Genomic DNA, 21,047 nt, shown 5'->3' with positions numbered 1-21,047 from the left:
ATGGAACCTAAGATGTAAAATTTTTTTTGGAGAAAGAGTACTATACCAGCCGGTCAATCGCCTTGACATTGGGCATTTTCTTTTTTTTTTTGCACGTGGGCATTGAGACTGGCTCCCCATGCCTAATGAATTTCCTTACAGACTCACATTGGGGGGCAAGATAGATTACGAATAGAGTATGATGACATGTTGTCCACAATTGAATACCATTTCTTCCATGATATACGTCCTACCTTTGTCGCGCCGTGAGTCCCGGGTGAGGTTCACCTCTCATGCTTCAGCACACGTGCTCGACCTCGCCGACACCCTCCTGGGGCCCCAGGTCCAACTTGAGCGTCCGCCCAAACAGCTCCAGCAGGATCTCGAAGCAGACCTTGGTGATGGCCGGGTCGTAGCGGCCCTTGCTGAGCTCATCGCGGATGAAGGCGTGCTGGGCCCAGGCGAACTCGTAGAAGCTCGTCGTGACGCCGGCCTCGCGCAGCTTGGCGCGGATGAGGTCGCGGCCCTCGGGCGGGACGTGGGTGTCCTTGACGCCGAAGATCATGGCGACCTCGGCGTGGGTCAGGGTCGGGAAGAGGTCGAGCGTGTGGGTGCTGTTCTCGGGCGGCGTGGGGGAGGTGTTCTTTGCGGTGTGGGGGCCGAGGGTGCGGCTGTGGATGTCCGTGGCGAAGTAGGCCACGCACGAGGCGATTCTCTTGTCGAGCTGGATGCTGTTAGGGGTGGGACTCGGGAGGCGGTAGACAATGCACTTACGGAGGCGCGGACGGCGAGGTGGCCGCCCAGGCACATGCCCGTGCTGCCAATCTTGCCGGTGCAGGTCGGGAGGCTGAGAAGGTAGTCCACGGTCCGGCGGGAATCTTCATCGTAGGACTCGAGGGTCTATCACCATTTGGTCAGTGTTTCCTGGCTGTCAAAATGAGAGCAAGAGGACAGAACAGAGAGGTCAGGTCATACCTTCTCGACCTTCCAGGCGTTGCCCTTGTCGGTTCCGGGCACGTTGTACGCCAGGGGCTCCGGGCCGGCGAAGTCGTGGTAGGACGAGGGGGCGGCGACGATGTAGCCCTGGCCGGCGATCTGGCGGGCGAAGCGGGCGACGGGGCCGGTGACTGTTTAGCGTCTCAGCATAATTTCAAAAGTAATTGGACCCATTTAACACGGATATTCAAGGCAAACGACTTCACTAATTTTGGCCGCCATGACAATGGCCACAAGGGTAATGCGAAATCGGGGACATGAAGACGAGGTCCTCCGACATCCTTCGGTGACCTCGGTGAAGCCATCGGCGGGTGTGGAGATGGAGGGGTCGACGGGTCCAGTGCGGGGGAGCTTCTCCCGGAACCCCGCCATGGAGAAATGATCTGACCGACTGACCTTGGTAAATCTCGGAAAAGACGCAGACGCCGGGGAATTTCCTATGCAATGCGTCAATTGGGATCCCTCGGGAGCATCAGTGCCATGCAAGAGGGGGCCTCACGCGTTGGGGTAGCCAGGGACGGAGGGGTGGAAGAGAAAGATTCCTAGGGTTGCGGTGTTAGCTGTCCGTGGTGACTCAACACTTGCGGTTGGTGGTTGGACGAGGGAGGGGCGACGAACTCATGGATCCCTCCTTCCCGTCGGCCTTGGTCGGCACGTCGACGTGAGACTCCTTGATGAGCATTTTGGCGGCTGAGTCTTGGTAATCCGGTCGGGGAGTCTGTTGCAGGGGCTCACGATTGAGGGCGTCGTGAGCTTGAGCGAGGTGTGTTGAAGTTGAGCGGTTTGCATCTTATTGGCTGGATGGGGTTGAAGAACCGGTCTGGCGGGGGACTTAGTAAGCCCATCTCCCTCCTCCACTGCTGCTCGATAGGGCAGCCTCTCGACTCCTGATAACTCATCATAACGGTACACAGACCTGTTTCTGGGCCATGTAGGCTCTGGGACTCGGCAATCGGTAGTTGACAGCCAAGCTGAAAGACCAGAAGGCAACCTCTCCTGTGGGTATTGTGGGACCTCGACTTATCCTAGGCTACTCTTATTCCTGATTTGTGTTCCCCCGTGACCCAGCGCCGGCTTGATGCTATCGACTCATGAACCGCATGCATACGCTTGCCCTCTGAAAGAACTTCTCGAGTCCTAACTAAATAAACAAATAAAAATATATATAAAAATCCACCACTCGTATACCAATGTGCTGTGTACCATGGTCCATGTCATCCCTCTGTGGTCCAAATCCCCAGGCTCCCTTGCCTCTTCCAACGATTGCCCGTTCCTCTACTTCTCGAGGTCTTTGGCGGCGTCAAAGGTTTGATTGAGCTTTTCAGTGATCCCCGCCCGGAGCGCCTGGATCTCCCTGTCTCTCTTCTCCGACAACGCCAACAGGTCCCTGTACTTCTTCTCCCATTCCGATTCGGCCTCCGCCGTCCCCTTCATGTTCGGCTTGTCCACCTTCTCTTCGGGCCGCCTCCACCGGTTGTACATGACCGTGTGCAGCATGTTGTAGTTCCCCCGGATCGAGCCCAGCCGGAACTGCCAGCTGCAGCTGTACGTCGCGCGGTCCTCAAACTCCGCTTCCCGTTTGACCCGCAACTTGCTCGTTGTCATCAGCGCCCTCCCACCCGCTAGCGCCGCGAGGTTGATGAGGAATGCGTCCTGGTTCGGTGCCGTCTGCCACATACGCTCCACCGTCGTGTGCACGAGCGCGTACGCCTCGGCGATGCTGCATTTGTCGATCGGGTTGTCCTGCGCGTCAAACCAGTCGCCGTTTGCCGTCTCGTGAGCAAAGTAGCCCAGGACCGCGTCGATGTTGGTGCGGTCTTTCATGTTTTCGAACATGCCCACGGCCGCGTCTTTCGTCGGGATGGAGCCGCTGCTGCCTTGCGCCGTGGGCGGTGGGGCCAGGACAGTCTGCGCGTGTAGGTCCACGCATGGCATTGCGCCTGGTGGCATGTTGTTGTTGGTTAGCAATTCTACCGGCGGTGCTGTTGAGCTCAAATCCGTTGGGTCGGGTAGGTGGCGAGCGGGGTCCCCATTGATCACGACGACCGGCGGAGGTGGTGTCGCAAGACGGACGGAGCCGCCTAGTCGTTCCGGCACCTGAAGCGAGATATTGGGCTTAGCCGGCCGTGGCACCTGAGACGGATGGGCGGTGCCAGGAGGCACGGCCGGCGGCACGCTGCTAGATATTGACGTCGGGGGTGTGATCGGTCCCGGTATGATCTTGGTCTCTGGACTTGGCCCCTTGAGCGTTGGTCCGTCTGCCGGAAATGCTACAAATGGGCCGTCGACGTTCGTCTTGTTCATTGGTGGCCTGCCGCGAGTCTTCCCACTGGACCCCGAACCGCCGCTCCTCCATGCAGAAGACACAACCTTGGCGCCGTGTCGCCGATGAGAGGCCTTTGACCGTGACGGCGTGGTTGCCGACTTGGGTTCAGTATCGCCCCAGAATCCCCCATTGCGCGTAGACGGTGTCAGCGCAGACATTGGCCCTGCAGGGTAGGCCGTCAGTGGCGTCTGCGCGGTGTCATGAGCCGGCGGCCATGCCGATGCCAGTGCCGAGTTGACGCTCAACTTCGAGGGATCGGAGTAGCCGAACGAGGCCCGCCCGTCGGGGTGGGCGGACCACGGCCCTGAAGTTTCTGCCCGGCTCGAGGCGTACCCGCTCCCAGCCGATGGTGAGTCCAACCTCGCCCGTTGCGAAGGGGGCTTGCCGAAATCGTCTTCGTCCGGGCGTTTCCTCCCGCGCCTGGGCCGAATCTGCGGCAGCAGAGCTCGGAGGGCCATGTCGTCCTCTGCCAGGACGCCATCTCGTCCCGCTTCGCACACAGGAGTCGGGTCGTTTGGGATCTCAGCCCAGTACGGATGAGGGTGGTCCATCAAATATTCAAAAAAGGCATCCACGTGCATGGAATGCATCCAGCGCTGCGAAACAGTCAGCCTCTTCCCTCTCATCAGCCACAAAAAAACGAATCACCTTGAGCCGGACTGCATACTGCTGAATCTTCTGCGAACTCTGTCCCTTGTCGTGATCCGGCGGCTCGACGCCCAGCTTGAGCGCCAACTCTGCCCATGTCTTGATCTCTTTGGTCTCAAGCTGCTTGATGAGCCGAAACAGAGTAAAAGTACTAAAGCTCTTACCGCCGCTCTTGGGCGGGACCCGGAACGCCTCCCGCAACGCAGCCGCGTCCGTCTCCGGAGGCACCGCGGGATTGCAGTACAGGACGAAGCCAACATAGGCGTCCTCGATAGTCTCGGCCGTCACGTCCCTGTCTGGGAGGGCGGGCCTCACGACGGAGACGGCGGAGGATGTCGTTGTCGATGGCAGCGGAGTGGCCAGCGGAGTGGCAGCAGCAGCAGCAGTCGTGTGCTGCTGTCCTAATGACGGCGGCGGGGATTGCCCATGCAGGCCGTTGGGTTGCGACGGCGGCTGAGGTTGTTGCTGCTGCATCGTCGACTGCGGGTTATCATTGCGCATAAGTCGGTGTTGAATGGCCCATGAAATCGGACATCATCACCGGTAAAGTGTCTGCTGAATTGCGCATTGAGAGCGTGCGCGGTATGGGGAGATGGGAGATCAAAAAGCCCAGCGACGCGACGTGTACGAGGGTCATGGATGCATCGCCGTGAGGAAGTATTCCCTGGTAGTCGATAAAGAGGGCCCCTGAGACAAGTGCAGGTTGGGTGTGAGTGCTCGGGTTGCTGTACTCTCAACCGTAACCCAAGGCCTCGAAACCACGGTTTCAACGGCTCTCTCGACGAGGTTCTCGATGAGAGAGGCTCAAGTTAATCTAAACATCAATTAATCGAAGCTGAAAAAGTCGGGGTTAACTTAGGCCCTAGCGACCGCCCAAGGCAAGGACTCAGGAGAGGGACGTGCTAAAATTAGCCTTTGACCACCGCATTCAAAGAAAGCCACGCCGCACTGCAAGGCCCGGGGTCGCTGCAAGCAGCCTGTGCCAGTGCTTGTGTTGGGGCCACCCGCATGTTGGACGAAATCCCCCAAGGGAGATAAATGACTGAGCTCAGTGGCCAGGGAGGGGGATCTGGCAGCAGCAGCAGCAGTGTCAAACCCAATTCGGCACGGTCTTCATAGCACCGTGCTATGTCATCATCGACCGGCTTCCCCAGATCGCCTCCGGTATCGATATTGCTTAGTCACATCGGCGTTCGCCTCGTCTTTTCGGCCCCGGTTTCGGGGTATGCTTTGCACATCGTGCGTAACCTGGCAAATTCAACTCGAGTTGCCGCTGGAATTCTGAGCTGATGAGCTGGCTAATAACTGGATTCTCTGAATAGGTTAGAAAGCATTCGGCCGTGCAAAGAACGCCGGTTGATATGGGGACCAAGGACGATGGGGAAACTTCTCAGGCAGACACTCTGTTTCGAGGGAGCATGCTCCTGCACTCGATACCATGCTTCTGTGGAACAAAGATGATCATATGCAAACCAAGCACGACGGGATCTAAAGCTTCCACCCTGCGCCCTTGACTAATCCGCAGTGCTTGGTGTTCCTCGGCATCCACCATCCAGAGATCTCCAGGGTCTCCAATTGCTCCGGGTTTGACTAATCCCGTTCAGATGCCGCCTTCGCGCCGAGAGTTTTCCAGCCAACCATCCGAATGACGTGATTGCTCTTCCACAAGCGTAGACCATTTTGTGGTTCGAATGGCTTCATTTCTCAGCTTTGCTTTGAAATACAGTAACTTAGACGTCGATGGGTATATAACAGAATGAAGTCTCGACCTGACAAGAGAAACCTTAGTCAATCACACACATCTTTGATATCCCAACTAGCATCATCACAAGCAGCTTCTCACCGGCATCTCATTGCGAACTCTCAACAATCCATTTAACCTCAAACCCCCCAGCATCTCGTATTCAAAGTAAAGTTGCAACCAAACCAAACCCCCAATGGCCATCGACACAGTCCCCCGCGGCGACGTCCGCGCAACCCTCAACTTCTTCGCCGCGCCGTCGGACAATTCCATTCCCTATAACGTCATCAACCCCGAAGGACCCCCCGAAAGGAACTACGGCGACAGCCCCACCGAGACGCTCCTGCACGACATCCGCGGCCGCGAGTCAGACTTCAACCTCGACCACGACGCCTTCGCCGTGATCCGCAACTTGCCGCCCTCTTCCGAGAAAGAGTTCGTCGACGACGAATCCGTCAAGAAGAACTACTACCCAGAGCTTGAGAAGCTCCTTCTGGAACACGTTCCCGGCAGCAACCGGGTCATATTCTTTGACCACACCATCCGCCGCGCCGACCCGAAAGCCCTCCGGAACCCCGTCACCCGCGTGCACATTGACCAGACGCCCGTCTCCGTGATCCAGCGCATCAAGAAGCACCTGCCCGAGGAGTCGGACAAGCTCCTCGCGGGTCGCTATCGGATCATCAATGTCTGGCGGCCGCTGAACAAGAACCCCGTCGAGTCGTTTCCGCTGGGTTTCGCCTCGTCCTCGACGCTAGCCGACGAGGACATTGTCCCCATCGAGCATCGGTATACTACAGGTTACACCGGCCAGACGGCGGGCATCAAATTCAACCCGGAGCAGAAGTGGTATTACCTGAGCGGGATGACGGGAGACGAGCGGTTGCTGCTCGAGTGCTTCGACAGCGAGGGTCTACGCGACGGCACGGGGGTTGCGGGTGGACGGCTGGCGCATACTGCGTTCGAAGACCCGAGGACCAGAGCTGATGCCGAGGGTCGTGAAAGCATCGAGGTGCGCGCACTGGTCTTTGGCCCATGAGACACAAATCTTAGTATAGGAGTCCGTTATTACGAGTCAATGAGTAAATGAATGTTTGATTATGAGCACCAGGGTATCAATGCTAGCGAGGTGTTTTGATTCCAGACGAGAATTGTCTCTCCGTAATAGCAAGCCCCTATTTTCATATGCCAACCTGTGTGTGCATACGTGTGTATCATGCGGTTGTGTATTGTCCACGAAATGCAATCCTCGTTCGTGAGAGGTCCTGGGAAAAAACAAATAAGAAACACAAACTAGCTCGGCGCGGTGGAAATCGACCGCCGCAATGAAAGGGGTTGTTATCCCCGGTTGTCTTCCGCATACACCTCCAGAAAATGCACGTGGCCAGTCCCACCCAGTTTTCCCAAACGCCGAAACACCATTCAACTTCTCGTATGCCGTCACTGGTTCTTGCGACCCTTACCACGGGAGCTGCCTTGCCGACTCATGCCTGTGCCTCCTGCGGCGCTGCTGGTGCGGCTCATGGGAACCGCGGCGACGGCCGCAAGGGACGAAGGGGGTGCTTCGTCTCTGACGCTGCTCTCAATCGGCATCAGATCCTCTCTAAGTTTCGTCGGATCCGGTCGAGGGCCAGGCTTGAACCCCGTGTAGGGGGTGTTGGTGTACGGAGTAATAGCAGCTTCTAGGAGCTTCCTACTACCGTTGGGATGGTCGATCGAATCGCCGGGCTTGTGGTTCGCATCATACTTTTTGAACAGATCCATAACCATGATATCGGAGTTGATCTCCTCATGCGACAGCGGTTGCGGCAGATTGCCGTCGGTGTTTCCTCTAACTGGTTTGAAGTAGTTGGTCACGTTGACCGCAGGTAGTTTGGCAGGCTCATGCGGCTGCATGATCTCAAGATACTTGGGCAATTCGAGACCATTGGCTCCCTCGACAGCATCGATCAAATTCTGGTTGATACCCGCCCTTGTGCTCCTAGTGGCGTGGGAGCTCGTACGTTCCATGGCCGGGGCTGACAGAACAGGCTCGCTGTCCTGATCGCCATTCTCGTCGCCTTGACCGGAATCGCTGCCAGGGGAAGAACCGCCATTTGCGTAGGGCTTGTGCCTGAGAACGTATTTGTGAGAAGCGACAGCTGCTTGGTTGTATGCCAGGGAGAGCTCCTTATCAGTAAAGAGCTTATCAATACTGTAAGCGGGACCGTTCTGTTTTGCGGCCACGCGGAGCTTCTCGTTCTGCCAGAGAGGCGTCGTGCTATTAGGATCAAGCACTCGTCTGGAGGGAGCAGGGGAGCCGTCATCTTCGCCCGGGTTCCTCTTGCGTTTCTTGCCATCCGCATAGCCGGCGAGCTCTTCAGCATCTTTGCGCAGCCTTGTCGCACGCTTTCCGTGGGTGCCTCCAGGGCTAGCTGGGTTGGTGATGCTGAACTGGTTGGGATGGAGTAGCAACGCCGAAGAATCGGAAATCTCCAGCGCCTCTTTCTCCTTGTTCAGACGGTATTTTCTCGAGAGCAGGGTATTGACGAGGCGGTCGCGAAGGGTAGCAGAGAGGGCTTGGTGCTCGCGCTTTGCAGTCTCGACTTTGTAGAGGTATTCGTTCTTGTATTGATGGAGGCGGCGCTCGTGCTCGTGCTGTTGGTAGGATTGTTAGCTGGGTCGACCGGGGACGGAGGAAGTAAAAATCGGTCGCACTCACCATGTGTTGGAGCAAATGGAAATCTCTGTACTCAATGAGATCCTCAATGCCTTGAACGAAGTCCTCAAATTTGGGACCGGCCATCTGCAGCAAAGTGCGGTTGCTGTCGGACAGCGCCTCTTGTCCCTGGGTCTCCTCATGCTCTTGGCGCAGGCTTGCGATGACATTCAAAACATCGTCGGCGTACGGGTCGATGCGCTGGACGAGGTTGGTGTCAACCTGGACCTTCTGGAGCTGATCACGATATCCGAGATCACGGTCTCGGCTGAACTTCTCTTGCAAGCTGGCAATCTTGTCGGCAAGGGCCTGGCGCTTGCGGTCGCGCTTCGATTGGGGTGCCGGAGAGGCTCGCCCGGCCTTGTGTTGGGCGGAGGCACCGCCTAAATTGGGGGCGCCTGCTTCGTTGGCTGCCATTGTGGCAACGATGAACAAGATCGTGTATCGGTCGCTCGACTGCGCACTTCTCGAGTTTGGTTGAGGAAGAGGGTGCTGTTCTAGATTGAGAGCGGAAAACTGGTTTGGTGATGTGAAGATCAGCCGTCCACCGTCGCAAACCGGAGCTCGACTGTAACGGGCGCTGAGAATGGAAGAAGGGACGAAAAAGAGTCGGTAGCAAGTTCGAGAGAGAACAGAATACTCAATCGCTGCTCTTGAGTAAGAGGGTTTCCGTCTAAGTGCCCATTTGCATCGGCAGCTCTCATGGAGGTGTTTGTGTGGGAGACAAGGAATCGGAGAAAGTGAGGGCACTACGAAATGGACTGGTACTGTGGCTGGCCTTGTCAGCCTCCTTCCCACTAAGTGAGTGCATGTACTTCTGTACCTGACCGCTGGAGGGGCCGAGTTTTCTTATTGGATGGGGGTTACCCGATGACTTCCGCAGGGGCTAGGTTTGTTCAGCGGGCGGAAGGGACGAAAAATAGCAGCTCACAGGGCACACTGTGCACGCCGAACTTCGGCCGGGCTTCATTCAAGACGCGATTTTCACACAGTACACAGATTTCCAACGTGACTTTGCGTAAGTAACTATGTTTTGCCCACGGGGAAGCTTTATGAACTTGATCTGGATGAATGTGGACTGCGAATTATCTTAGTAGAAAGTTGAGTATCCTCTGTTAGAGTATTGGGGTGTCACTCGCGAGGGTGAGATCAAGAGCCACGCAATACGATCCAACAATAGCCGTAAGCTAGGATTGCACTACCTTCGAATCGCCCTAGTCCTATAACCCATTTCTGAGCTTCTGCAGCTGGCTCATCAAACCATAACCTCCAAGATAGGTCTTGTTCTCCGTTGCGTCGGCGTGAATGCTCCCCTTCCTCGTCCTTCCATCGCCCCCATCCCTCTTGCTCGCCTGGTCAACCTCCCTCATGAGGTCCCTGTGCCGGTCCTCGACCATCTTGGCCAGGCTCTCGATAAACTTTGTCCGGCCCTTTTCCTCCGCCGTTCCTTTCCACACCTGATTCAGCTCCTTGAGCTCTTCGATGCGCTGTGCCGCCTTCTCGATCCCCTTGACCGGGTCCTCCGACTTGGTCAGCAGCTGTGAGATCTCATCCCGCAGCTTCTGAAGGACCTGTTGCCCCTTCTCCTCCGTGCTGTGCTGCTCCGCCCCAGGCTCCGGCGCCGAGACAGACAGAAAGGACGAACTGACCGATAACTCTGACGGCGGGAAGACGAACTCCATGGCGTCGCCAAAGGTCTTGATGACGGTGTCGAGGCGAGAGCGCACCACCGTCAACGTCCGCAACTGGTGGATGTACGGCGGCTCAGTAACCGCCTCTCCCTCCCCAGCTGTGCCCTCACCTGCCTTGGTAGCGCCGACAAATTCCCTGCTTTCTTCTCCACTGGCCACCTTGGGTGTTGTCTTGTCTGCAGTACTCTCTGCCAGACCGCTTGGCACAAACTTCTTGATGTCCTCCTGCAGCGTCTCATTCATCGTCTCGGCTAGACTCAACGTCTCGCCTCGCAGAAGCTCGACCTCGTAAGCAAGTCGACTGCCGCTCCGTAAAATGTCGTCCGTTAGCTGAGTGAGCGTGCCCGAAAGCCTTGTCGTGTGAATGTTAAGTTGAGATAGCAGCGTCTGCGCCTCGTTAGACAGTTCGGCCAGCGGGACGGTTGGGCCCCCGCTCCGTGATGAATGACTGCTCCCATGTTGGAGAGGCGGGAGCGTAGCGTTCAGATATGCGGCAGGGTCGAACGAGGGGTCCAAGAAGTCCTGAAGGAAGTCGTCCGCTACGTGGCTCGACTTGGGCTGAATGGTTGACTTGGACTGTTGGCGGGTATGGATAGGGAGGTTTTTGGGTGCGGCGGCGTTGCTGCTTTGGCGCCGGCGCAATGCTGACTTGGAATCCCACGACATTTTTTTCAGCCAAAGATGTGCCCGATTCAAGAGTTGCGATGTTTGCTGGAATTTCACGAGGCAGTGCCTCACAGAGGACAGGTCTCATCTGGATGAGATGAATCCATGGAGTTTACTGAGTGAGAGGTTGGTTGGGCAGCGGGCCCCACTTTTGCTCGCTGTCGCTCTCCCTTAAGCGAACACAATGGCGGCGCTTTCTTCATCGTATTTGGTCGCTGGAGCTGACCACCCTGAATCATGCTTGCACTTTATGAGTACTTTCATACTATGGGTTTCACACAACGATATTGCCACATTCTTTTCTTCGATATTCTTCTTGAAATTTACATGAGCTAGTTCAAAAAAGAGAAGAAAATCCCCTATCCTTAAACCGCCACTACTGGGTATCTTTTGGCCACAAGAGCTCCCGCCGGTATAAACATCGAACCATCGTCCCAAATACAGTAATCCATACAACTATCAAACACGCGGCCATGACACATCCGAAGATCTGCATTCCATTGTTCTGAAAGACCTTTCCAAGGGCGGTGGTGGCAGTAATTAGCGCCGTGTTCGGGAACACGAATGACCACCACGTCATCTGGAAAGGCATCTTGTTTTCCGGCCGCACATATTTCCAAAGCGATCCAACCGAGACGATGAAGAACCACATGGATAGTCCCCATAACCATACACCTATCATGACAGACATGACCTTGACGATAGGCACGGCTATGTCAGTGCCCAGGAAATTGCTAGGTAGGATGGTCTCTGCTTGGCTGCCGAGTTGCACTTTAACTGTTAGTCAGACATCTTTCCCGCGAGAGGGATAACAATACCTAGTCCTCCCACTGTGAATGCAAACGGCCCGATGGAGATGAACTATTTCTTGGTCAACGTGATTCTACTTTGTGGCACAACAAAATGTCACACGTACCACACCAGGACGCTGGAAGTCCCTAGGAAGTTTCTGTGTCATCAACCGGTAGATGAAGGCGGCCGATATCATGAAGGCAATCAGACAACCCGCGCCTTGAGTAGCCAAGGCACAGAGTGCAATTGCAGTAGTGTTAAGAGTAACTGTTTGCTGGTTGGTCTGAGTTGCGGCTTGAATGAGATTGCTCGCGAAAGGTGCTGTGAGAAGTAGAGGGTAGGCTGGGAATACCCATGTTGGTGTCATGGTATGAATAGGGAAAGCTCTATAGCATAGTTAGCTAGGTCGTCTTTGCAGTCTGAGCGGATAAGGCTGATGCTCACAGTGTCGACCAGAGGATCAGGTAAATGGTCGAGCTAGCTATCACGCTCAAGGCTACGTAGAACCAGAACAGAATCTGCATGACTCTCAGGAGCCAAGGACCAACGTGTGGAACGCCGAACTGACAGATATTGATCGATATGATGGCAACCCTTAAGATGGTTAGTCGATTTTCTCTCAGGCTAGACCGTTAGACTTACGAGACGACGGATGAGGGAATAAAGAGAGACTCTGTCTGGTCGGCGAAAGAGTGCGTGAGTGTGCCTGGTCGAGATTTGAAGCGAATACCAGCAAGGACACAATTCATGATGAAAAGAATGATGTTGAGTAAGAAAAAGGCGACGGCTATGCCATTGAGCCAGGCAGCTTGGTATGGAACTGTTCAAAGTTAGTGGACGTTCAACCCAGTGGGAACAAGAATCACCCACGAGAGTGTATCACATTTGCCATCCCTCCAGTGGCCTATGCCATGTCAGCATCCAGAAGAAGCGGTCTATCATTCGTTGCTTACCATTGTCTGTTCCTCGTTAGCCATCAGACTCGATAGATGTGACTTTGATTACCCACCATTGTAAACCAGGTCCATGTGTGACATGCGATCCGGTCTCGGATTCCCACTTTCTGAAAGCTGGTGTGCTTCTCTTTGCTGGCTCTCGCGTTGTTGGGACTGGACCCGTTTGACTCTACCCGCGCTTCAGCAGAGGGATGCGCCCCATTCTCCGATTCCAAGGCGGATTCGTAGGAATAGAGGGCGAGCGGAGGGCGTCTAGAAGGAGAGGTTGGTGTTTGGAACGAAGTCGACGGAGCCTCGTTGGCGTGAGCGAAGTATGAGGGGCGATGATGCTCGTCAGGACTTTGATAGCCGCAGTCGGCTACCATTTCATGGGTGGGGGCCATTTTGCCGTAGGAGAGTCCCAGTCTTCTGGTCCTCTTGCCAGCAACTTTGATACAACATAGAGCGGGAAGAGCAGACTGGGCTCAGCGTTGGAGAGGGCAATGTTCATATAGACGAGGTTGGTGATGAAGACAACGTGGTCAAGGAACAGCGATCCTAGATCGAACAGAGGCATGCTCAGAAGCGGGTGGGCGTTCAAAGACGCAGTTCCGCGCAGTGCGGGTTGGGCCAGGGAAAAGTGTGGTTTAGGAGGCGTGAGGGGATGACTACCTAGCCCTGGCGTTGACGTCTCGAGACGTGGGTGGGTGGAGAGAGTCAGATGCCTGCCGTGAGTGTGTCGTGGTGCAAGGCCACCAACGCAGATCCCGGCTCCTTCCTTGCGCAAGAGCGAGCTACGAGTCGTCCTGTGGCTGCGGCCAAAGTTGAGTGGGTGGGTGTCGTTGGGTTCCGCTCGGTCTTGTCCGTCGGTTACTACGACGGATTATTTTGGTAGTTTGTGGCGGCAGTCGCGTGAATACGGGACACCAGGACGCGCGCACCCAACAGCAAAGGCCAAGACAATGGAGAAATACTGGGAGTTGCACAGCAAGGGAGTATTGCCAGTTCTTTGATGTCGTCGGCGGTTTCTTGGTGGCTGTGGGAAATATTCCAGCTTGACAAGTGAGGCAGACCCCAGTGAGAAGTTAGGTGTAAAGTGGTGCCTGCGTCATCCAGAAGTTGGCAGAAGGAGTTAGGTAGTGGCAGGTGCAGTATTTGGCCTGGGCTGCTAGAGATGCCCAGAGGCTCGGATGCACCCTGCCGTGGATGACACAGCATGACCGGGACCCCAGCACTTCCTGTGGGGAACCTCTCCGAACATGGCATCGGAATTCAAAGTTCAACCAACAGCAGACTTCGTCATCATCGAGATGTAAGGCCCAAACTGGTCGTCTCATTTTCCCGATCATCGGTAATTAACAACCAAACGGATCAGTTCAACGTTGTAGTGTATAGGATCCGAAGAGTAAGAGCAACAAGATCACAGATATGGAAAAGAAAAGATGGCCATCGCATCTGCACCGCTAGAACGCGGGCAGCCTGTCTACGCTAGGTGTTCTGATCACCCGCATCTTTATCTTACCATAAACATCCGCTGATAGGACATGCTTTGCCGAGAACGCTAAGCAGGTGGGGGACTACCTTAGTGCGGTGGGAAGTCAACGACTTGCATTTCGGCACCGTTACCCAAGACCTTTGACCTCATTTTCAATCTCGCATTGGTGTCTGGGCCTTGGAAAATCTTGCTGGCTCTGGATTGCTTCAACAGTCAGGTGGAGAGCGTCCGCATTATCCCTTGCAGAGCGTCAAAGTGACGCCTGAACTGTGGGGGAACCGCACCTGCAACCCTGGCCTACGCGCCTGCCTTGCTGCCGTCAGGTCTTCGAGATGGGTCCTGAGATGTAAATGCTACTGGAAGGTGCTTGCCCCAACCAAGTGCATCGTACCTACTGAACTAGAATGAGCATCTCTTGCACCTCCTCAAGCAACCTCTCAGTGACGTGTCTTAACGGTTAGCATTCCTGTATCTTAACAACACGCTTCGTTCGGATCTCCTCGCGCACTGAGAGCGGCAGGCGCTCTACGTGCTTTTGACTACTTTGATGTACGAGTCAGGATGCGGCGTCTTTTCTTATGATGGCCACTTCTACGATATCTCTTGACCCATTTGTCCTGTGCAACTCAGAAACTGCTTCCTTTCTTACCGTAGCGAGCAACCTTTCTCTTCGTGCTCTGTCTTCTCAGACCCTCTTCTCGTCTGCGGACGAACTACTCGCTGGTGTTCAAAATGGCAGTGTATTGGTCTCTAAAGCTCAAGCATTTCGCCTTCTGGTCTCCACAGTCCTCGAGGGAGAAGACTCGAATGGGCGCCACGGCTTCGGCGACCAGATCGCTCGTTACTTGGTAGACTGTCCTGTAAGCAACATCCAAGACATGTGGAGTATACAAGTTAATCATATTACAGATTTGGGCCCAGCTGGGGCTTCTCGTGACTTGCGAGACGGACAATCCGAATAGCTCGCGCCATCTATCGTTCATAATCGCGCATCTTGACGCAACCCCATCTCCAGACATGCCCCCTAGCACTATAGTTGCCATACTGCAACACGCAACGTGCTCACTTCACTTCCACCAGGAGTTGCGCAAGCTAAAGGAACCGCAGAAAAAGATCTTTGATCCCATACCCAGGCCAATAAATGATGTGAACTGCAACGACTCGTCGCCGGGGTAGGACCCAGACCGCGACGTTGAAGAGTTTTCATCGACGCAAGACTCTGGTGTCTGCTTTTTTAATGAAGAGGTCGTCACTGCGACATTATCACGGAATCAAGAGTATGCAGTTAACATGGTGATGCCGTCTTACGCAGTAAAGTTGCTGTTGGAAGCCAGCCTCGATACTTTGGTGGCCGGTCGAAGGCGTCCTGCCGGCATTCGGACCATTCAGGCCATGGAGTCACCTCCGCTGGTTCGTCTTATTCCTGAAGTTTTCAACATAAAGTATCTCTCGGTATGACGATCCTTGTTGGAGGTGTATTGTGATCACGAATAGACTGACAGGATACAGTCACTTGCCTCCCGGTCTTACCTCCTTTCAGGCTTATCGTCTGTGTTCGCAGCCTTGAAGTACATTGAGTCCGGGCGAATGCAGACTTTGATCGAGGGCAGAGCCGAGAGCGAGCCAAGCGAAGTTAACGGCCCTGTAAGCGACATCTGGCAACAGCTATGGAGGTTGACACGGACACGGATCCCGCCCATTCAAAGGGGCGATTTACAACAGCGAAGGGTTCGCGAAGCAGCGGCGGTGAATGACGGCATCTTTTTGGTACAGGAAGCAGAAGAATATGCTAGTTACCAATCTGCGTCAAGGAATCGGAGCTTTTCCGGCGAGGGACCAAACCACCAAGTTGGTACTGAGATTGGTGCCTGTGAGAGTTACGACATATACGACCCTTTGTCGGACTCTGAGACGGGGCAGTACGATGATGGCGAAAATGGTTTGGCACCTGAGGTGGTGGACAACTATCGGTATTTGACTCCACCTCTAGCCATGAACAACATCGCTGTTCAACACGAGGGCGAGGTGGACGATGACGAAGCCTGCCACGTTGAACCTTCTGTCGACCACGATGACAGACTTGATCTTATCAACTCTGGGGATGCAAGCTCGCCGTTCGCGCCGTTCTCACGGGAAGCCAGCCCAGACTTCCCTGAATTTAGAATGCTATACCAGACGGACGTTCTGGAAGACCGAGATCTGACGCGGAACCCGATGCCAATGTCGTGTTCAACGGGTTCGCAAGCCATGGCCGATCATGCTTGTGGACCCTTTAGCAACTGGTGGAGTTCCGATGTTGACTTAGTTGAAGACCAACCTGTAACGCATGGCGGCAACAGCGAACTCCAGAAGCCAATGTCGGCGTCTCCCCAGAGCGAGTGTCATTCTAATAGGGCTGCTGATGAGGATGCTTTCCAGGAACCACCATTTGAAGCGGAAAGCGATGCTGGAAGTTGCTCACACAATGAGGGGATATTTGAAGGCTCTGACGATGCTTATTGGGAACCTATGTCTCAAGCTTGTTTGTACTCAACTACTTTCTTGGAAGATATCGGCATGAGGGACAACTTCGAAGATGAATGGACAATGTAACATACAGTGTCGGGGAGTCGGAAGTCGTCCAGCACAAAATCTGCCAGTACCTGAAATAGAGACTCTGACAGCCTAGTATGGAATGATATTGTGCAAGAAAAAATGAACGTCGAATGCAACCTGTGACATCCGAGCATCCTTAGAGGTGTAATCTGACACTGTCGGACGATTATGCAAGACCGACCCAGCTCCCAAATCCCAGCTCAGCTCATTATCCAGCCTCTCGACCCACCAAGGAGTTGCTTTGTCGGATCCAGCACGGCGATGCCTCTCCCAGCGAAAGGTTTGGTTCCTCGTACGGCGACTCGGTGGTGATGAGATTATCGGTATAATCGCAACCCCCCACATAACCCAGCTCCTATGCACAACGGACCCTCCAACCACAAACACGTCTCTCCAGCCTATGCGTCCTCTACTTCTTTCCGCCCTTGCCACCCTTCTTGGGCTCCTTCTTCTTCTGCTGTTCAGGCTTCAATGTCGCGAAGTGGATGTACCAGAGGAGAACACCTTGCAGGATGAGGGCGAAGAGGACGATCAGGAGGATGGTAAAGAGAATGGGCTGATCGTTCAGTACGGCGACAGCCTCGGGCGTGGCGCCAATGGATCGGAACCAGTCGAATTGACCCATCTTTGCGACTTTGGGTTCTGCGATGTTGGATAGAGAAAGGAGTCGCGAGTCTTCGCAATAGCAATAGCTGGCAATGGACGATTTGTTTGATTATCGGCGAAAGGTACGGAGCCGAGTAGGTCGTTCTCGGACAGTTGCGACGGTATGGACTGTGGTGCTTCGGATTAAAGGCGTGTAGATACGGGAAAGTCAAAATGAAGGTCTGGGTCTCAAGTGCGCCAGTCACGAGGGAAGAATGTACCGTATTGTCGGAGACCGGATTAGGATGTTTTTGTTGGACAGCAGGAAACACGAGATGCGAAGAGGTCCGAAGGGAAAAAGAGGGAACAGAAGGGTTCGTAGGGGCCAAGATGTAGGAAAAAGATCCGCTCGGCTTCTCGAAACGGGAGACGTCACAATTTGGGGTGCGGTCAAGGTACGAAGGAAAATGGCCCTACGGTGGTCAGTGGCCACAGTGCCCTCGCAGGCTAAGCCGCCTTTGGGATTGGTGGGTGAGACCAGGACGCGACATGCGGTGCGCATCGTGGTGGTTGAGAATGCGTGAGAGGCGGCCAGGGGAGGGGGCTTCGATGCGCGTTTCAGGCCTGCGGCAGAAAGTCGACTGATGTCTGCGGCGGGTGATTGGCTGCGCAGGGACGAGCTGCAGCGGTTACTTTGGCACGGTGCAAGGGGTCCCGTCCATCTCAAGGGAAAGACGTCGTGGACCTTTGCTTGCATGCATTGGATTGGACTTTGCGGTGGTTGAGCCTGAAGTGGTCCCGCAAAGACCTATGATGTCTTTTATTTTTCGTTCTGAAGAGGGTTTGGGCCGATGTTGTGGTGTTTGCATGGTGATGCTGGCCAGGGAAACGTGATCATCGCCTGGTCTAGCATCCGCGGCGTTGGTTCTGAAGGTTTGATGCGCCCCGAACTAGAGGAGAGCGTGAGCGCGTGGAGCTTATCGCCAAGATTGAGTAAGCCAGCCCCTGAGCATTGGCCAAGAAAGGTGCTTTCGGTAAGGCGATTAGCCTCAGGGGGCTGGCCGGTGTGGCGCCCGCGATGATGGTAGCACTCACCGAGGTCATGTGACTGTGAGAATATCTCTGCCAGTCTTTCCACAAGCGCACGGGCCAAGAGCGGCAGAAGACCGGGCGTTTCCAGCCAATGATGTGGCCTCAATCCGTCCAAGGCAATTTGTACGATGTACGCCGATCCAATTGAGCTTTCCAAAAAAATTGTCGACCAGCTGGCGCGACCCTGAGCTCAACCAACGAGCCCATCACGCGACTACACCCACCCCAAGGCGACCATCATACCTTTTGCTGCCGGCAACGAACTGGCGCAGAGACGTCGCCTTTCTCTCTGCAGTGATGAACTCGGTACGCCCGGCCCGGAGCGTCCTGTCGAGATGTCTCTCCGTCTCGAGCACGCCGGCCCTGCCCTGCCGTCTATTCCACAGCTCCGTTAGCCGATCGGGACGGAGGCGGTCACGATTCAACAATGTCACCGCCGAGAAGATGGGCCTGACGACCCCCGATGCGATCGATTCCTATGCGAAGCGCCAGTTTCCCGAATACACAGAGGAGGAGAAGGCGGCCCTGAAGCAAAAGTACACCCCGAGCAGTGGGAGGCCCTTGAGGCGGCCGAAGCCGCCATTGACCCGAAGGACCTGGTGATTCAGGGTCGGTTACGGACGGACCCCTATAAGCAGCCCTACATCGAGGATTTTGCGACAATCCAGCCCGTCATCGACGCGAAACCCCAGAAGACTCTGAAGCCCGAGGAAGTGAAGTGGCTCCCGAGGAGAGAGTGGGTTGACAACTACATCGAGAAGATGGCGGACCGGGTCGATTCTCAGTTGAAGGACACCATGGGCCAGGCTTTTGCCAGGGCGCTGCGCAAGGTCAAGCAGACGAACCCGGACAAGCTCGACTTCACGGAGGAGGAGCTGAAGGAGCTCGAGAAGAACCCTGAGCTGCGCAGAAAGTTCCTGGTCGACCAAGACCCCGACGTCCTCGGAGGCAAGAAGCCGCGGGTGCCCAAACAGTCGGAGATTGCAGGCGACGACTGGATGCAGTTGATCGACAAGCACTTCTTCGAGGAACTCGAGCAGTCCCTCTCCACCGACCAGAACCCCCTTCGCCCCTCCCGCCTGGACTCGTGGAAGGCTATTGAGGGCGAGCACGGCAACTCGGCGCTGTCCCCCGAGCTCGGCAAGGTCGAGGGTGTCAAGGGCCTCTACAAGCCCCCCGATGACCCCGAGGACGATGGTCTTGACCCCACGGGTCGTTACTCGAAGCTCAAGCAGGCCACTGGCATGAAGATGACCGACATCCTCTCCATCCTTACCAAGAGAATCGTCCTTCGTAACGTCTCCAACCAGACCCGTTTGGGCAAGATCCGCAGTGCCTCCGTCATTGTGGTGGCCGGCAACGGCAACGGCAGACTGGGACTGGGAGAGGCCAAGTCAACGGACCCCGGTATTGCCACGGCGACGGCCACGCTTCTTGCCATCCGCAACATGAAGCCCATCCGCCGGTACGAGAACCGCACCATCTATGGCAACGTCGAGGCCAAGATCTCGGGAACCGTTGTGAAGCTCGGCGCCCGCCCCCCAGGTAAGTCGCCCCGTGGCGCATTTGTGGTCGGCCGCCCAGAGGAAACTAACATGAGTTTTCAGGTTTTGGACTCCGCGTCTCCCATAGGATATTCGAAATGGCCCGCCTCGCCGGAATCCACGACCTGGCTGCCAAGATCCCCCGCTCCAACAACCCCTACAACACTGTCAACGCCGTCTACAAGGCCCTTCTGAACCAGCCCGACCCGGAGGAAATCGCTGTCGGGCGCGGGAAGAAGTTGGTCGACGTGAGGAAAGTGTACTACGGCGGCTCTGTATATTAACCTGTATACCACTCTGTATACCACTGTATATGTTCCAAAAAGCGCAAATCACTAGAGATCTTCCCTTGCAAGCTCGCCGGTCGTGACCCGTGTGCATTGACGCTAGAAACTGGCGTTTTTGTAGCTTATGCCAATGTTTGATATTCATGGGGGGTATCTCCTCTGATCGTAATCTCATCATCTGCCCGTGCATGTCTCTCATCTTGCCCAGCTTGCAGCCGTGGCAGTTTTCCAAGTCTAGCCTCGGCATCCCTTCTTCACGACTCCTCACTCCTCCCGGTCGTCACCCTGGTTCCCTGCCTGGTCGCCCCAGTCGATCTCCTGCTGCAGCACTATGCTATACACACTCGCCTTAAGGAGTGTGAAGACCAGACTCGTTTTGCGCTCCAGCTCGCGCAGGCCGTCAAGGATTTCGGTGCTCGGGGAACCGCTAAGGTCTTCCAGTGTAGAAGCGAGCTGCAAAGTTTCCCGCAGTGTCAGTGAAACTCTTTCATTTGCACTTGCGACAATTAGGGAAAGGAGGGGGGGTTAGACTTGGTGAGGGTGACAGGGTGGCCATGCGACGAACCTTCTTCATGTTATCCGCCAGCTTCTCGTACTCCTCCAGGACCTCTGCCTCCAGCGGCGTCAACTCCGGCTGCGAATGCAGCAGTGCCGATTCCCGTCCTTGTTCCATTGCGTGTTTGTGCTGTCGTGAGTCGGGCTTGTTGGGCAACACTAGTCCAGCAGGCAGTTGTTTAGGGTGGAAGTGTTGACATACAGAGCAAAGCGAGCGGGACGTTGTTTCGGTGAGTCGCGGTGGGACGCGTTGTTGACTGAACCCCGCCACAAAAAAAGGGCAGCTGTGTTCGGTACGCCTCTCGGTGAAGGCCCAATGGGCGGATGGTGTAGAGGCGGCTCGTGCGCCTCCACGAGGTCAACCACGCACCGTCGCTGATGCGCTCGGACCTAATACACGTCAATTTACCCCAGTGTCCGTC

The 21,047-nt window shown here is 55.4% G+C and overlaps 10 protein-coding genes across 10 annotated transcripts; 3 read left to right on the top strand and 7 right to left on the bottom strand.

Moving 5' to 3' along the window:
• Positions 1 to 277: 277 nt before the first annotated feature.
• Positions 278 to 1,347, bottom strand: ColSpa_07196 (putative carboxypeptidase; the record flags this gene model as incomplete). The annotated part of the gene is made up of 4 exons (XM_049273408.1): positions 278 to 703; positions 754 to 879; positions 955 to 1,106; positions 1,182 to 1,347. 4 exons carry the CDS (start codon positions 1,345 to 1,347, stop codon positions 278 to 280), a joined length of 870 nt encoding a protein of 289 aa, XP_049129365.1.
• A 903-nt stretch (positions 1,348 to 2,250) lies between these two features.
• Positions 2,251 to 4,423, bottom strand: ColSpa_07195 (ARS-binding protein 2; the record flags this gene model as incomplete). Its single annotated transcript, XM_049273407.1, has 2 exons — positions 2,251 to 3,897; positions 3,950 to 4,423. The coding sequence occupies 2 exons, from the start codon at positions 4,421 to 4,423 to the stop codon at positions 2,251 to 2,253; spliced, it is 2,121 nt and encodes a 706-aa protein (XP_049129364.1).
• A 1,463-nt stretch (positions 4,424 to 5,886) lies between these two features.
• Positions 5,887 to 6,729, top strand: ColSpa_07194 (aspirochlorine biosynthesis protein N; the record flags this gene model as incomplete). The annotated part of the gene is made up of 1 exon (XM_049273406.1): positions 5,887 to 6,729. One exon carries the CDS (start codon positions 5,887 to 5,889, stop codon positions 6,727 to 6,729), a length of 843 nt encoding a protein of 280 aa, XP_049129363.1.
• A 401-nt stretch (positions 6,730 to 7,130) lies between these two features.
• Positions 7,131 to 8,805, bottom strand: ColSpa_07193 (uncharacterized protein; the record flags this gene model as incomplete). Its single annotated transcript, XM_049273405.1, has 2 exons — positions 7,131 to 8,327; positions 8,392 to 8,805. 2 exons carry the CDS (start codon positions 8,803 to 8,805, stop codon positions 7,131 to 7,133), a joined length of 1,611 nt encoding a protein of 536 aa, XP_049129362.1.
• Positions 8,806 to 9,608: 803 nt separating this feature from the next.
• On the bottom strand, positions 9,609 to 10,745 carry ColSpa_07192 (uncharacterized protein; the record flags this gene model as incomplete). Its single annotated transcript, XM_049273404.1, has 1 exon — positions 9,609 to 10,745. One exon carries the CDS (start codon positions 10,743 to 10,745, stop codon positions 9,609 to 9,611), a length of 1,137 nt encoding a protein of 378 aa, XP_049129361.1.
• A 2,106-nt stretch (positions 10,746 to 12,851) lies between these two features.
• ColSpa_07191 (uncharacterized protein) lies at positions 12,852 to 13,049 on the bottom strand (the record flags this gene model as incomplete). The annotated part of the gene is made up of 1 exon (XM_049273403.1): positions 12,852 to 13,049. The coding sequence occupies one exon, from the start codon at positions 13,047 to 13,049 to the stop codon at positions 12,852 to 12,854; it is 198 nt and encodes a 65-aa protein (XP_049129360.1).
• A 2,208-nt stretch (positions 13,050 to 15,257) lies between these two features.
• On the top strand, positions 15,258 to 16,559 carry ColSpa_07190 (uncharacterized protein; the record flags this gene model as incomplete). The annotated part of the gene is made up of 2 exons (XM_049273402.1): positions 15,258 to 15,419; positions 15,477 to 16,559. The coding sequence occupies 2 exons, from the start codon at positions 15,258 to 15,260 to the stop codon at positions 16,557 to 16,559; spliced, it is 1,245 nt and encodes a 414-aa protein (XP_049129359.1).
• A 412-nt stretch (positions 16,560 to 16,971) lies between these two features.
• On the bottom strand, positions 16,972 to 17,187 carry ColSpa_07189 (uncharacterized protein; the record flags this gene model as incomplete). Its single annotated transcript, XM_049273401.1, has 1 exon — positions 16,972 to 17,187. The coding sequence occupies one exon, from the start codon at positions 17,185 to 17,187 to the stop codon at positions 16,972 to 16,974; it is 216 nt and encodes a 71-aa protein (XP_049129358.1).
• A 1,349-nt stretch (positions 17,188 to 18,536) lies between these two features.
• Positions 18,537 to 20,067, top strand: ColSpa_07188 (37S ribosomal protein S5, mitochondrial; the record flags this gene model as incomplete). Its single annotated transcript, XM_049273400.1, has 3 exons — positions 18,537 to 18,789; positions 18,816 to 19,784; positions 19,847 to 20,067. The coding sequence occupies 3 exons, from the start codon at positions 18,537 to 18,539 to the stop codon at positions 20,065 to 20,067; spliced, it is 1,443 nt and encodes a 480-aa protein (XP_049129357.1).
• Positions 20,068 to 20,334: 267 nt separating this feature from the next.
• ColSpa_07187 (DASH complex subunit DAD3) lies at positions 20,335 to 20,743 on the bottom strand (the record flags this gene model as incomplete). Its single annotated transcript, XM_049273399.1, has 2 exons — positions 20,335 to 20,523; positions 20,636 to 20,743. The coding sequence occupies 2 exons, from the start codon at positions 20,741 to 20,743 to the stop codon at positions 20,335 to 20,337; spliced, it is 297 nt and encodes a 98-aa protein (XP_049129356.1).
• Positions 20,744 to 21,047: the final 304 nt, after the last annotated feature.

This window comes from Colletotrichum spaethianum, assembly GCF_022836535.1.
Source record: "Colletotrichum spaethianum MAFF 239500 DNA, contig18, whole genome shotgun sequence".
In the NCBI taxonomy this organism is placed as follows: Eukaryota; Fungi; Ascomycota; class Sordariomycetes; order Glomerellales; family Glomerellaceae; genus Colletotrichum; species Colletotrichum spaethianum.
This window is presented reverse-complemented; position numbering and strand designations above follow the sequence as displayed.